The following is a 14975-nucleotide window of genomic DNA, read 5'->3' as shown; positions in this document are numbered from 1 at the left end:
CTTAATTGATGCAAACAGATTACTCGAGATTACTGATATTGTGGAGCAGCAATGACAGAACAATTAACAACATAATTTAACAAAATCATAAAACACAATAAAATACCGGAAGAATGGAGAACAAGCGAACTAATTCTACTATTAAAAAATGAGATAAAAGCAGCCAGAAAACTACAGAGGTATCAACTTGATAAACACTACCCTAAAACTTACAACTAAATTTTTACAAGACCTAATGAATAAGAGGATAAGTTTAGCAGATGAACAACAGGGTTTTCGTACTGGAAGATCGTGTAACGATGCAATATTCGTCATAAAGCAAATTACTTAGAAATCACTAGAGTATAATAGACCAGCATTTCTATGTCTGATTGACTTGAAGAAAGCATTTGACAGAGTAGAGTTAAGACTCACAGATGTAATCCATCTTCTGTATAATAGAGAATTTCCCTTAGATATCATAACAACTATTGAAAAAATCTACCATAACAACAAAATGGAAGTCAGAATAGATGGACAACTTACAGAATCTACAGATATAGGCAGCGGAATAAGACAGGGAGACTCATTGACCTATGCTCTTCAATTTAATCATGGATGAATGTCTATGTACTTTTCGATGCATTTTATACTGCAATTATGCATTTCCACCCATTTTTCTATTGAAAACTTTTTCCTGTTTCACCATTTCCCTAAAAATCATTTATTTTTTCCTAAATGCCTTGGTCTATGTGTACTTATTTTTATTGTTATGATCCAAAAATCTAAAATAATATCTGCTCGGGCCAAAAAATTAGTGGATTTTATAAAAAAATTCATTTTTAATAATTAATTAGTCTGGAAAAAATTATGTCGTATTATTATTGTTTTTAATAATTTTTAACATAATAGATTACATATCATTTAATTTCTATCCATTAAATAGATCGGTGAAGGTCGTTGTTATATCGGATTTTATACGAATATACTGAGAAATGCAATTCTCGATATGATTACCGGTACTCAAATACAAAAGTAATCATAGTAATCAAAATATCCTACTAATACAAAATATGTACTGAGAAATGCGATTCTCCATATGATTACCGGTACTCAAATACAAAAATAACAAAAGTAATACAATAAAATAGAATAGAATAGAATAGAAATATGCTTTATTGTCATGAAAAATTGTACAATTTTATCGACAAAGCTTATTAAAGTCCAGAAAACAAAACAATAACAATCCAATTTACTAAAATTACATAAATCGTCAAATATTTAAAATAATAATAATAATAATAATAATAATGAAGTTGAATGAATGAATGGGGGATGCTTTCTGGGTATTCGTAGCGCCAATACCTTCGTAGCGCCAATACCCAGAGAGTAGCAGGGATACTTGCCGTGGAACAAAAACTGAAACCTGGCAGTAGGTATAAAATGCACACCCATTAATATGGAGAATTCTGATTTATGTTTAGGATCGCTGCCTGGGGATCGCCAGGGCACGTCTGGAGCCGGCGCTGGACGTGACAGCATGCGGGACGTCGGTGGCAGGGTGTTGAGGAGGCGGGCCCCTGTCACACAACCAGCTACAGCCCAACAACAACAACAACCACAAGCGAGCCAAATAACAGCAAGTGCTCCACTCGCTGAAGGTGCTGCGCTGGAACATCAGCCGGCGCTCACTCAAGCGGGACGACCGAGGCAGCGCATGAAATGGACTGTGTCCATTAACGAAAGCATTTTGCGCTTCTATTATAAGGTGACAAACCTCGGTCAAGAAACGATCGGCTACAGACAACAGCTGTATGCCGAATTTTGCAGGGAGTACCCAGATATTCAAGTATCGGAGCAAAGAGTATCAGATCAATACCGGGTAATCATAAGAAACAACCTTATCCCAGAGGCTAGACGCAATACGATCAAAAGCGAAGTCGAACGGGAGATTAACAACCAAGAGCTAGTTTTAGATCAAGTCCCTAATGAAATCCTTGATGAGCAGATTCCTGAGATTCCCATACCAGAGGCTCAACCTGACAATACACAGCAGGAAAACAACGAGTTGCGCGATAGTCTAGCAAACGAAATGGCTCGTGCCGTACAAGAGTTTAATGGAACAAATTCACTTAGCAGACCACCGCTACCACGAATAAACTCTTGTAAGAAACTAGGTGCGCTGTTACAAATTGTGAACATTGAAGTCCTACCCAACTATGTCGTAGAAGCCCACACATTGGAATATCTGCATATGCTAATCTACTGTGCAGCAACAGCAATTGCTAATGTAATGGGCGTTAAGATCAGAACACGACGGTGTACTAATAACGGAAGGACTGGTAACAGAATTGCACCCTGGGAAAAAAGACTTCTCGGAAAAATTGAATTACTGCGTAGGGATATTGGTCAAGTCACAGAATATATAAGAGGTGTAACAAGTAGAAAAGTCATTAAGAGAGCTGAAGAAATAATGCGGAGCACTGCAAGACACTCAAGATACGATCCAGAAAATAACACAGCCCAACAGTGTCTGGATACATTAAAACAAAAACTATCCGTCTATTCAGGACGATTAAGAAGGTATAAAGTTAGTAACAACCGAAAATGTGACAACACACTTTTTGAGAACTCTGAGAAGGCGTTCTACCGAAAACTCAATTCCACCGTAGAAAGCGTCGACAAGTCTTACCCAAGCCAAGAAGAGATTCATGAGTTTTGGGGAAATCAACTTTCCACACCAGCTGCTTTTAACAACAATGCTGGCTGGATAGAAGATACGACGCACAACTGTCACCACTACGTCACTGCTAACTACGAACCATTCACGACTGAAGAAGTCTCAAATGTCATCAATGAGCTTCATAACTGGAAATCTCCTGGACCAGACGGAGTTCAGAACTTCTGGCTTAAAAAGTTTTGGAGTATTCATGAGTGCTTATCAACATTAATTAATCATGTTATTTCTAATCCGCAGGAATTACCATCATTTCTAACTCAGGGAACTACTTATTTAATACCCAAGGATCAAAATAACACCCAAGATCCATCCAAGTACCGCCCAATTACTTGTCTTCCAACTTTGTATAAATTGGTCACATCCTGTGTAACCCGGCGTATCTACCAACACTGTGCTCTAAACAATATCATAGAGCCTCAACAGAAAGGATGCGCTAAGGGTTCCATGGGTTGCAAAGAACAGCTTATCATCGACTCAGTCATTTCTAACCAGGCATTCACTAAAAAAAGGAACCTTTTTACTGCTTTTATTGACTATAAAAAGGCCTTTGATTCAGTACCGCATGAATGGCTAATAGATATATTGAAAATATACAAAGTCGATGATAACATAGTGACCTTTTTAAGACATATAATGAGAGATTGGAAGACTAAAATTCACCTCCAAATACCTGGTGAAAACAATATCGAAACCGAAAATATCGCAATCAACCGGGGCCTGTTTCAAGGAGACTCGTTGAGTCCACTGTGGTTCTGTTTAGTTTTGAACCCCCTTTCCCAGCTATTAAACTCCACTGACTCAGGTTTTAGCATTAAAAGCAATAATACTGTAGTAGCGTAGCTCAATCATCTGTTGTATATGGATGATTTGAAATTAATGGCTTCCACTCGAGAACACCTAGAAGAGATGTTAAAAACTGTAGAAACATTCTCTAATGATATTAGTATGCAGTTCGGTCTAGACAAGTGCCGTGTTTTGAATATAGTCAGAGGAAAGGTACAGCCCGGTGGATTCGATATGAAAAATGGCCAGAACATCGAGGCCATGAGCGATAACGATATGTACAAATATCTTGGAGTAAAGCAGGCGCGGAAAATTGACCATAAGCAAATGAAAACTGAGATAACTACTGAGTTTATAAGAAGGGTAAAACAGCTGCTTCGTTCACAGCTTAACAGTAAAAATTTGTTTAAGGCACTAAACACCTACGCTTGTTCCGCGCTTAGCTATTCATTTGGTATTGTTAAGTGGACAAAAACGGATATAGAAAATCTTCAGCGAAAAGTACGAACACACCTCACAAAGGCACAAAAACACCACCCTAAAAGTTCAGTAGAACGAACGACATTACCCCGGTATTTAGGAGGAAGAGGACTTATGGATATACGTGAGCAATTAGATAAACAGATTGCTAATTTAAGAACTTATTTTCAGATGCAGGCTGAGACATCTACTCTACACCGCGCAATTTGCGCAGTAGATGACACAACACCGATCAAACTGAGGGAACCAGAAATGCGCATAAACCACCTTACTAAGGACGAAAAACTACGCACCTGGATGGGTAAACCTCTGCACGGGCGACATCCCAATGAGGTCAGCCAAGACTATGTCGACAATAGAGCGTCGAACTATTGGTTGACATCAGGAAAGATGTTCCCTGAAACGGAGGGCTCATTACTAGCCATTCAGGATCAGGTTATACCAACCAGAAATTACCTGAAATATATCATCAAAGACCCTCATGTCAAACGGCATGACGCAGTGGGAAAAATCCTTCATCAGGAGATAGCTATCAAGCTGGGACTTCTCCAAACCGACCATCTCCCATATTATCAATACGTCCCTGAGAGTATGCTTGAGGATGGCAACTACAAGCTATACTGGGATCGCACTGTGCTCACAGACCAAACAGTGGCGCATAATAGACCAGATCTCGTATTAGTCAATAAATTAACGAGACAAACAACCCTCATTGATGTGGTGATTCCTAACAACAATAATCTACGTACTAAATTTACAGAAAAGATCGCCAAGTACAGAGATCTGGAAATTCAAATACGGAGACAATGGAGAATGCAAAGTACCCAGACGATACCGATTATTATGTCTACTACTGGAGTCATTCCGAAGACCCTCCTCGAAAGCATAAAAAAGCTGGGTCTTAATGAACATCTTTATAAGACCATGCAGAAAGCAGTACTACTCGCAACGGCCAGATGCGTACGAAAATTTTTGGGAGATACACCTGCATACCAAGTCACCTAGGGCTCGATAACACGGAAAGAGTCCCACCAGAGCTCAATCCTTTTGATACCGTAGATATCTGGGATGAATCAATTTTCCCCTTAGAGGGAGTGTGAGCCGTATGGCTAAATCTGGATGAAGTTGACTACAAATGAAGGTGAATGAACACAAATAATCAATTGCAAAATTTAAAATAAATTGCAAATGCATAGTCTACCTAGTAATTAATAAAATTTTTTTTAAAAGTTAAGCTGCTGCCAATGACACCCAAATATAGATAAAAAAATAATAAAAATACTACTTGTGCAAAGGGTACTGTAATTTCTTAGGTATTGATTAAGAAAATCTTCTACTGAATAATGTGGTCTTTCAGATAGGTAGGCTTTTGTCAGTTTACGGAATTTGGGGAAAGATGCTGCAGATTTAAGTTGTAGAGGGAGATGGTTGTAAAGTTTTTTGCGGAGTATAATATAGATTTCTTTACTAACTCCGAGGACGGGGTTGGCAAATAGACGTTAAACGTAGAATTTCTCGTGAAGTAGTCATGGTTAGGTCTTGGTGGAAAGACATGTAGATGTTTACGAATTAAGTAAACAGTTTCTAAAATATATAAAGATGGAAGGGTTCAAATTCCGTGATCTTTGAAGTAGCTTCTGCAATGTGTTGTTCTTCTGAGGCCAAACAGACATCTTATTGCTCTTTTTTGTAATTTGAAAATAACATCGAATTGGGCAGCTGTACCAGAACCAGAACCCCAAAAAGGAAGACCATAACGAAGATGCGACTCGAACAAAGGAAAATATGTTATTTTGGAAGATTCTAGAGTTCATTCGAAACAGATCTTATAGCATAGCAAGCTGAAGATAGTTTCTTTCTTAACAAATCGAAATGGAGGGAACATTTAAGGTTGCTGTCTAAAAAAAAAATACCAAGAAATTTTACAGAATCAACGGTACTGATCTGGCTGTTATTAAGAGGTAAGGGTTGAAGAGCTCCTTTATAAGACAATGCTACTGTTTTATCTACGTTAAATGAGAATAAATTAGAGTCAGACCAGGTTTTTATTGTAAGTAGATCAGAAGTTATAGTAGAATGAAGAGTTGCAATGTTTGAGTTGCTCCAAGTGATACTGGTATCATCAGCAAAAAGAAAGATTTTTTCATCGATTTTTAAACTAGTGATGTCATTAATAAAGATAAGGAAAAGTGGAGGACCCAATACTGAACCTTGAGGTACCCCACATACAATGTTTTTGAGACTAGAGACTGTAAAATTTTGTGATTTACACAATCAAAAGCTTTGGCGTAGTCACAAAAAACGGTGGCAGTGTGAAGATTATTGTTCAGTGCTTGATATACCTCATGTAGTACAGAAAACATGGCATCAGTGGTGCATTTATTATTTAAAAAGACGAACTGATTTTGTGAAAAAATGTTTTTTTCAACTAGAAAGGACATAAGTCGGGCTTTTATGAGTCTCTCAATAATTTTGGAGAGTACCGGTAGTAGTGCAATAGGTCTATAATTGCAGGTATTAGATATTTCACCGCCCTTATGAAGGGGAATAATGATGGCTGTCTTCAGGCACTCTGGAAATTTACCTTTCTCAAAAGAATCATTAATTAGTGAGATGAGGACTTCTACCACATTTTCTGGAAGATTAGAAAAAAATTTTATCGATAGACCATCAGTACTACAGGAAGATTTGCTTTTGATACTATTGATTGTTTGGATCAGTTCAGATTTATTGACTGGTTTTATAAAGAATGAATTCGAGACCTGTCTTGAATTAGGGAGATAGGAAATGGGATCTTGTTGTGGCAAAATAGTTGATGTAATATTTTTACTTACATTAACAAAGTATTCATTTAGATTTTCAGGGTCTGGAAGGGAAACTGTTTGAGCAGTGTGAGTTTTCTTTCGAAGATCGTTTATTATGGACCAAGTTTCTTTTGCAACACTTTTTGAGCTTCCCAGACGGTTTTGGTAGTAGACTTTTTTAGCTGATTTTATAAGTTTAAGATAGGTTGCCCTGTACTTGATGATATATTCAGCGATATAGACGTTGGTAGTAAATTTCTTGATATAGAGTAGAGAACGCATATTCTTGGAAGATATTCGGATACATTTAGTAGTACAGGGTTTGCGATGTTTTGGCTTAATTGCAATTAAAGGAAATGCATTATTGAAGATACAGACAAGCTTATCTAAAAAATCACTGAAATTATTATCCACGTCCATAGTAGGAAAGCGTCACTCAGAGGTTAAGCATAAATTTTGGAATTTACGAAAGTTCCGGGTGGAAAAAATCCTGCCTAAACGTCGGGTTTTCGAGGAGGGTTTGCTGAAGATATTAAACTTCGTATAAACTGCTTCATGATCAGATAGTCCAGCATTAATAATTGTAAAGTGGACATCAAGGGGTGAGAAATCTGAGACAGTATAATCAATTATGGTAGATGAAGTTTTTGTAATCCTTGTAGGAGAATCAACGTGCATTGTTAGACCATACGATTCAAATATGTTGACCAAGGATATTTGTGTAGCACAAGCAGCAGCATAATCAATGTTAAAGTCCCCACATAAAATTTTTCTGCTTTTATGGGGCAGGTCATCTAACAAATTTAGCAGGTTCTGAAAAAATAGTTCCACGGAAAAGTCAGGTGATCTACAAATGCAAATAATATAAAGATTAGGATTCTTATTATAAACTAAGGAAAACTCAAAGAAGGCTTCATTTAACAAAAAGTCATATTTTGTTACCAAAGAAAAATCATTACTCGTAGACAGAATTAGTGTCCCCCCATAAGCTGAGCTTGAACGATCATACCTAGCAATTGTGGTGTATTTATCTACAAAAAGGCTCGTTGACTTCAAGCCAGTGCTCTATAACCGCAAGTACCGGGGGAAATCCTAATTCCTCTAGGAACAAAAATAATTCATCAGTTTTGTATCTTATAGAACGAATATTAATCAAAACCATGCTAAAGTTATTATCATTAAAACAATTTGAGGATTCTAGTCCCTCAGAACACGTCGTGATGTTTAAAAATTTCGTTTTGGAGAGGCAGCGGAATAGTAATTTCGGTGACATTCCCTTGATTTTGCAGGTGTATAATTCTTTCAGAAGTAAGAAAGGACCTATAAGCATCAAGATCAGCTTCCATCTCATCTGGACCAATCCCATAGGCATTGTTAAATTCCAGCAGAATTAGTCGTAGATCTTCAGTCTTAGTGGGAATTCCCTCGGAAGCCAAAAAGAGTTTAACGCTTGTGTTGGTAAATCCATCGTAAAACAATGAAGCTGGTTGGTCGTGTAGATAAGCAAGATGAAGTTTAATGGCTTTTAAGATATCCGGTTCCCTTAATCTGGCTAGAAGATAGCGACTATTCGAGTTATTAGTTAATCTAACTCTTGGTGGGGTCAAAGGATCCAGATTTATCGAAGGTTCTAAAGTATCCTTCTTAATGAAATTTATAGGCGAATGGAAAGGATTCTTAGATTTACAAACTTCGATAGCGTGCTTGTCTGTACGCATGTTTGTGTTTTCCATCTTTGTTCTTGCGAGAATTGGTAATTGGATTTTCCAAGGTAGTAGGACTTCTGAGATTCTTCGGATTCTTATGTGACTCAGATGAAAGCGTTGGTTCAGAATATTAAGATTCTATAGACCATTTAATGTTAACACCAGGTGGCCAAATTTCCTTATTAAATAATAAGTTAATAGATGTTTTAGATTTTATACCTATTTTGAACGAAGAACCAGTTGTTGTGTCGGCATCTTTAAGGAGTGCGTAACATCTAATATATTCCTTAATGCCTAGCTTCTCTTTAATATAGTGAACAACTTGTATAGGGGTGTACGTTGGGGTCAAGTTACTAATAATTACAAAGTGACATTTATCATCTGTAATTTTGGCTTTTGCTCTGGACTGGGTTCGAGATGTCGGGTCTCTTCAGTTTGGGTACTTGCGGTGGCATAAGATGTATTTTTCTTCAATATCTCTTTTTTAGTTGGTATAGTAGATAGATTTTTTGTAAGACTGCTCAAAAAAACCCTAACCTAATCAAAGTAGTCAAAGTAATGAACAGTGTAAATGATTACTTTATACAAAAGTAACGATTTGTAACGATTACTCGAAAGTAATGGACCAACGTCGGGAAAACAGTGATATTAAGACACTTGGTTTTTTAATATATTATTCCCTATGCTTCCTTGAACACCTTACCGGCCATCTGGCTACTGAGACAGGTTGCGTTCATTACTGCGCAGCGCACCTGTACCGGTAAATATATCGAATTTAATAGTATATTAAGTATGGAGAACGGTAAGGGTTTTATACCGATCGAAGACAATTGTCTGAGTTCGGTTACCCTTAACGTTCGACATGCTTATAACGTTTTTGCACGATTGATACCATTATAAATTATAAAATTAAACATTTTCGTCATATTGACTAGTTTCATTCATTTTATCAAGATAGATACTTTGGTTGTTAGGTAGTAACTAGGGTGCATAACAACAATGGAGAATTGAGTTTTTATTTAGTTGTCAATAATTTTAAGTACAATTTTGATTATTATAAATTAAAATATGAGCGAAAGTGAATTTGAAGAAATTGAACGGGCTTGGGAAGAAGGGTGTTCCGCAATTATTCCCGAAAAATCCAAAATCCGTTATCAAAATACCTACCAAAGTTTTAAAAAATGGTGCGAAGGCAAGAATTTAAGAATCGAAGAAAAGACTCTATTGGCATATTTCGTTCAAAGACATATGCAGTTGAAAGCTCCTGGAAGCCTCTGGGCAGAATATTCAATGATTAAATCCACCGTTTTTCTTTATGATGGCATTGATATTTCCAAGTTTTCAGCTTTGATCGCGTATTCAAAGAGAAAAAATGTTGGATACTACTAATGTATGCGATTCTTCAGGAGTTTCTGTTAGAAGTGGAACCACAGCCCAAACAAGTGGGATTTCATTAAATAATTTAACAAATTGTACCATAAGTTTCAATATTAATAAATAATTCGTTAGTTTCCTTTATTCTTTCGAAAAATAAATTAAAATTAAGAGATTTTTTAACTCGACGGTAAGTGAATTACTTACCGTCGAGTTGGAGTACTTACCGTCGAGTTGGATTACTTACCGTCGAGTTGCTAGTAAATGTCACCTACTGACGTAAAATCTGTCACGGTAAACAGTCAAAAATGATAAATCGTGCAAAAAATTATTTTAAGACGAAAAATTTTTTTGCCATTACTTTTTAAACATTATTAGAAATATGAATTATAATTGCCAGGCATTTCTGTGGTTGCTAAATATGCGCCAGGCGCTATTTTTTATAAATAATAATTGAAAAATTTAAATCATTTTAGTATGTTTGAAATTTTAATATTATATTATTTACACATAAATAAATCCAAAATTAATTTGCCAGGAATTAATTCGGTTGAATTCATTAGCCAGATGGATTTAAAATCATAAAAATAATGTGTATTTTCAGCAAAACGATCGCTGGTTGGGTTAAGAAACTAGACAAACAAAAGATACGACAATTTCGGGGGTGAATGTTGTCCGCACATGTTATTAACATGGGTCAGTCACAATAAATTCACAGTTTGTTAACGATTCTTGTCGAGTTTCTATTTAGTGAAAAGTAATTGTGATACCAATATAATGGCAAATAAAATACAATGCGTGTTTTGCAAGGAAAAAACGAGAATGTAATAACTTTTGTGGATGAAAAACTATTAAAGTGCAAAGAAGTTTTGAGTGCGCGTATTAAATAATAATATAATTTAAAATATAATAATGTACAGTTACCGGACCAAGTGAATACCACTGATGGATACCATAAAAAATGTTACAATTCTTTTGCAGCCTTAATGGCTAAGTATCGTAACATATCTGACATTAATTCAGTTTAGTCAAATCTTCGTCATACATCAAGTTCTTCGCTGTCAAGTGTGAGTGACACTGTTTTAGATAGTGATGAATTTTCCAATTTATCGTCGACAGGTTTTTCTGATACATCTAGTTCTAAGACATTATTACCAAAAACTTCAATTAGTATAAGTGAAAGAGTGGCATATGACGAGGCTTCTTCAAGTTCATGTACCAATTCAAATTTCCAAGAAACAAACTTTTGTCCTGAAATCCCGCCGATTGATGATCATCAGTCAACAGACACAGGTAATAAAAGAATATGTTTTTATTGTGGAAAAGATCGAAAACAATTTAAGTGTAAGAAACAAATTTTACATTTATGTAATGATGTTAAGATATATGATAAAATAACAGAGTGGGTAAAAAAATTACATTCCTGTCTTTTATTCCTGTCTCTTTCCGCCAGTCTACTCTACCGCTATCTTTCTGTAATAATTAATATATTACTGGAATACCCTACAACTTTAATTTGATCTGGCTGATGACTGCAACCGAGCTAATGTCTGGCAAATTAATTTTGCATTTATTTATGTGTTAAGTTAATAATATTAAAATTACAGACATACTAAAATGATTTAAATTTTTCTATTATTATTTATAATAAATAGCGTCTGGCGCTCATTTAGCAACCAAAGAAATGTCTGGCAATTATAATTCATGTTTCTAATAATGTTTAAAAAGTAATGACAAAAAAATTTTTCGTCTTAAACTAATTTCAAATATATTTACCTGTATCTTTTGTTTGTCTTATTTCTTAATACAGCCAGCGTACGTTTTGATTAAAATATATATCATTTTAAACGATTTTAAATCCATCTGGCTGATGACTAAACCGAGTTAATGTCTGGCAAATTAATTTTGCATTTATTTATGTATTAATAATATAATATTAAAATTACAGACATACTGAAATGATTTAAATTTTTCTATCATTATTTATAATAAATAGCGTCTGGCGCGCATTTAGCAACCACAGAAATGTCTGGCAATTGTAATTCATGTTTCTGATAATGTTTAAAAAGTAATGGCAAAAAAATTTTCGTCTTAAAATAATTTTAAATTCGATATATTTACCTGTACAGGTGTGCTGCGCGGTAATGAACGCAACCTGTTTTAGTAGCCAGATGACCGGGAAGGTGTTCGAGGATTCATAGGGAATAATATATTAAAGAATCAGCTGTCTTAAAATACTTTCTCGAAAACGTTGATAGCCATTTAGACTATAGCGTCTGGCACGCATTTAGCAACCACAGAAATGTCTGGCAATTATAATTCATATTTCTAGGAATGTTTTACAAGTAATGGCAAAAAAATTTTTCGTCTTCAAATAATTTTAAATTCGATATATTTACCTGTATAGGTGCGCTGCGTAGTAATGAACGCAACCTGTCTCAGTAGCCAGATGGCCGGTAAGGTGTTCTAGGATGCATAGGGAATAATATATTAAAGAATCAGCTGTCTTAAAATAGTTGCTCGAAAACGTTGCTAGCTCTTAGACCATAACTATAATCAACATCAACATCACTAGTACGTTTCGGCGAATGACACATACAAACTTGAGGCATACGCATTTCAGTATTGTTTATTTTTCCGCATAGCGTATTTTCAGACATAATTATTTGAAAATACGTTTTCTCTCTCGATAATTTGTCGTTTAGTATGATGACAAACAATCCAAATACCTTAATTGGGGGAAAACAATTCCATTGTATAACAGTTTTTGTAGATTTTAATTTCCGAAATTCCAAAATTTACTAATACAATAAATAATCTAATTTACATTAATAATTACTGGAACAATGTACTAAAATTTTAATATCAATAATTTTCATACGCGCATACGCTTTTTCCTTATCATTCGACACAACCTTCGAAAATAACGAAATAAAAAGAAAAACTATTTAAACAGTAAGCAACGGGTGGCCTATCTTAATGTCTTGAATTTGTGACTGAACCCGTTCAAATTGGGCAAACTAAAAATTAGTTTTATCGTTATTAGTTAGATACCTAGGTTTAGTGTGTTGCATGCAGTATGAAACAAGTAAGAATATTTCATTGAAACCATTTTCTTTTTGGTTAAAAAAACCCTGTTACCACATGGTGGTGTAGGGCGACAGTACATTATATTATCTACAATACAAAAACAGCTTAATATTAATATCCAACTTTATCTTAAACTTAACTAAAATTCTGCTATATATTTATATTACGTACAAATTTTACCCATTCCTTCTTATTTCTGACCAGGGATTCTATCCATGTTGTTCCCCTTTTTTCGAATATTTTTCCTTTTTTTCCTATTTATCCCATGTTTGTCGCGCTCTACCTTTCTTCTTTCTTCTTTGCGTTTTTGCCTGCTACATTTCTTTCATCGGTTTTGTATGATATAATCTCCGAAGATAACCCCACCACCTGAGTTGCCTTCTTTCTATAAATTCTAATATTGATTCTACTTCCAAATATTCTCTTATTTGAGTGTTCCGTAGTCTATCTCTTTTGGTAATTTTAATCTGTATTTTACTCTTTTGTCGTTCTGTTAGTACCCAAGACTCACAACCAAAGGTTAATATAGACCTATATATTGACTTGAATACATTCATTTTTGTTTTTCTTTTTATTTCTTTTTTATTTATTTATGAAATTATTGCTCATTGCATAGTATAGGTTCATCGTTTTTTGAATTCTGTTATTAATTGTTCTTCCGTTGTCTTCTAATTCTACTCCTTTGAAAGGTTTGTGCTTTTTCTATATTTACTTCTTCTATTTTTATGTTTATCTATTCTTCTTCTTCATTTTCTCAAACGACGGTAACGTTTGTTTGATTTTGATTAATTGTCATTACATATTTTTTTACTATTTCATTGCATGTATTTCTTTGTAGTTATTTCTCATTTCCGGCCAATATGATGACATCGTCTACGAATGCTTCTTCTGAAATGTCTACTCTTATTATATTTTCTATAACCCACATGAACTTTTTGCACTTTTACGTGACATTATTTAATTATCTCATCCATATAAATTATCAATAATCTTGGACTTAATCCTCCTCCTTGTCTGAGACCCCCGTTTGTAGTAAATGGTTTTGATGTTCTGCTTTGACTGATGATATAATTCACACTGTTGTAAATGTTCTTAAGTACCCTCATCATTTTGTTACTAATACCTCTCTTCTCAAATATTTCCCACAATTTTTGTCTTGGTACCGTGTCAAAAGCATTTTCAAGATCTATATACACCATATACATATTTTTTCCTGTTGCTGATATTTTTCTACTATTTGTTTGATTGTAAAATGATCATGGGTGCTTCTGATCAAAGAACGCATTGGTGCGTCAAAGTTTTTTAGGTAAACATGTAAATGCCATTACAATTAATTGTGGCTAATCGGCTAATAAGTACAGAAACCAATTTACGTCTGCTTTATAGATTTTGAGAAGGCGTTTGATAGAGTTCAACATGATAGGTTGTTTGAATATCTAGAAATGGTTGGAATAGATGATAAAGATCTGAGACTTTTACAACATCTATATTGGAATCAAGAAGCTTCTATTCTGGTAGACGGCAAAGAAACAGACAAAATTTGCATTCAAAGAGGTGTCAGACAGGGTTGTGTGTTATCCCCAACTTTGTTTAACGTATACTCAGAAATAATTTTTAATGAAGCCTTGGAAGGACAATGTGGAGTTCGAATCGGGGGAGAAACTATTAACAACATCAGATATGCAGACGACACCGCGATCATGGCTGAAAATATCGAAGATCTTCAATTCCTTATTGATCGAGTCACTAGAGAATGCTCCAATAACGGACTTAACATAAATGCAACTAAGACAAAGTTACTTGTGGTTAGTAAACAAGACGTCGGCCCTATGCAACTAATTGTCAGTGATGAATCAATAACAAAAGTTAACCATTTTAAATACCTAGGATGTTGGATAAACGAGACACTAAATCCAGATGAAGAAATTAAAACTCGTATAGAAATTGCAAGAGGAGCATTTATGAAACTTAGATCTATTCTGAGCAACTCTCAGCTGAATTTACAACTAAGAATCAAAT

The 14975-nt window shown here is 34.9% G+C and overlaps 2 protein-coding genes across 3 annotated transcripts in view; one reads left to right on the top strand and one right to left on the bottom strand.

The window, feature by feature from the left end:
- Positions 1-14975, bottom strand: part of LOC114339236 (protein NDRG3) — a 658690-nt gene that overhangs the window by 307475 nt on the left and 336240 nt on the right. The window lies entirely within an intron of this gene.
- The window catches only part of LOC126891992 (glucose dehydrogenase [FAD, quinone]-like), a 106723-nt gene continuing 104544 nt past the window's right edge, over positions 12797-14975 (top strand). For both annotated transcript variants that reach the window (XM_050661370.1, XM_050661369.1), the window contains exon 1: positions 12797-12954. In XM_050661370.1, the coding sequence (XP_050517327.1) occupies positions 12946-12954 (9 nt within the window). In that variant the 5' untranslated portion in view covers positions 12797-12945. The remainder of the gene's footprint in view (positions 12955-14975) is intronic.

Source organism: Diabrotica virgifera, chromosome 9 (genome assembly GCF_917563875.1).
Source record: "Diabrotica virgifera virgifera chromosome 9, PGI_DIABVI_V3a".
Classification (NCBI taxonomy): Eukaryota; Metazoa; Arthropoda; class Insecta; order Coleoptera; family Chrysomelidae; genus Diabrotica; species Diabrotica virgifera.
Note: the sequence above shows the minus strand (reverse complement) of the source record. Positions and strands in the feature narration are given on the sequence as shown.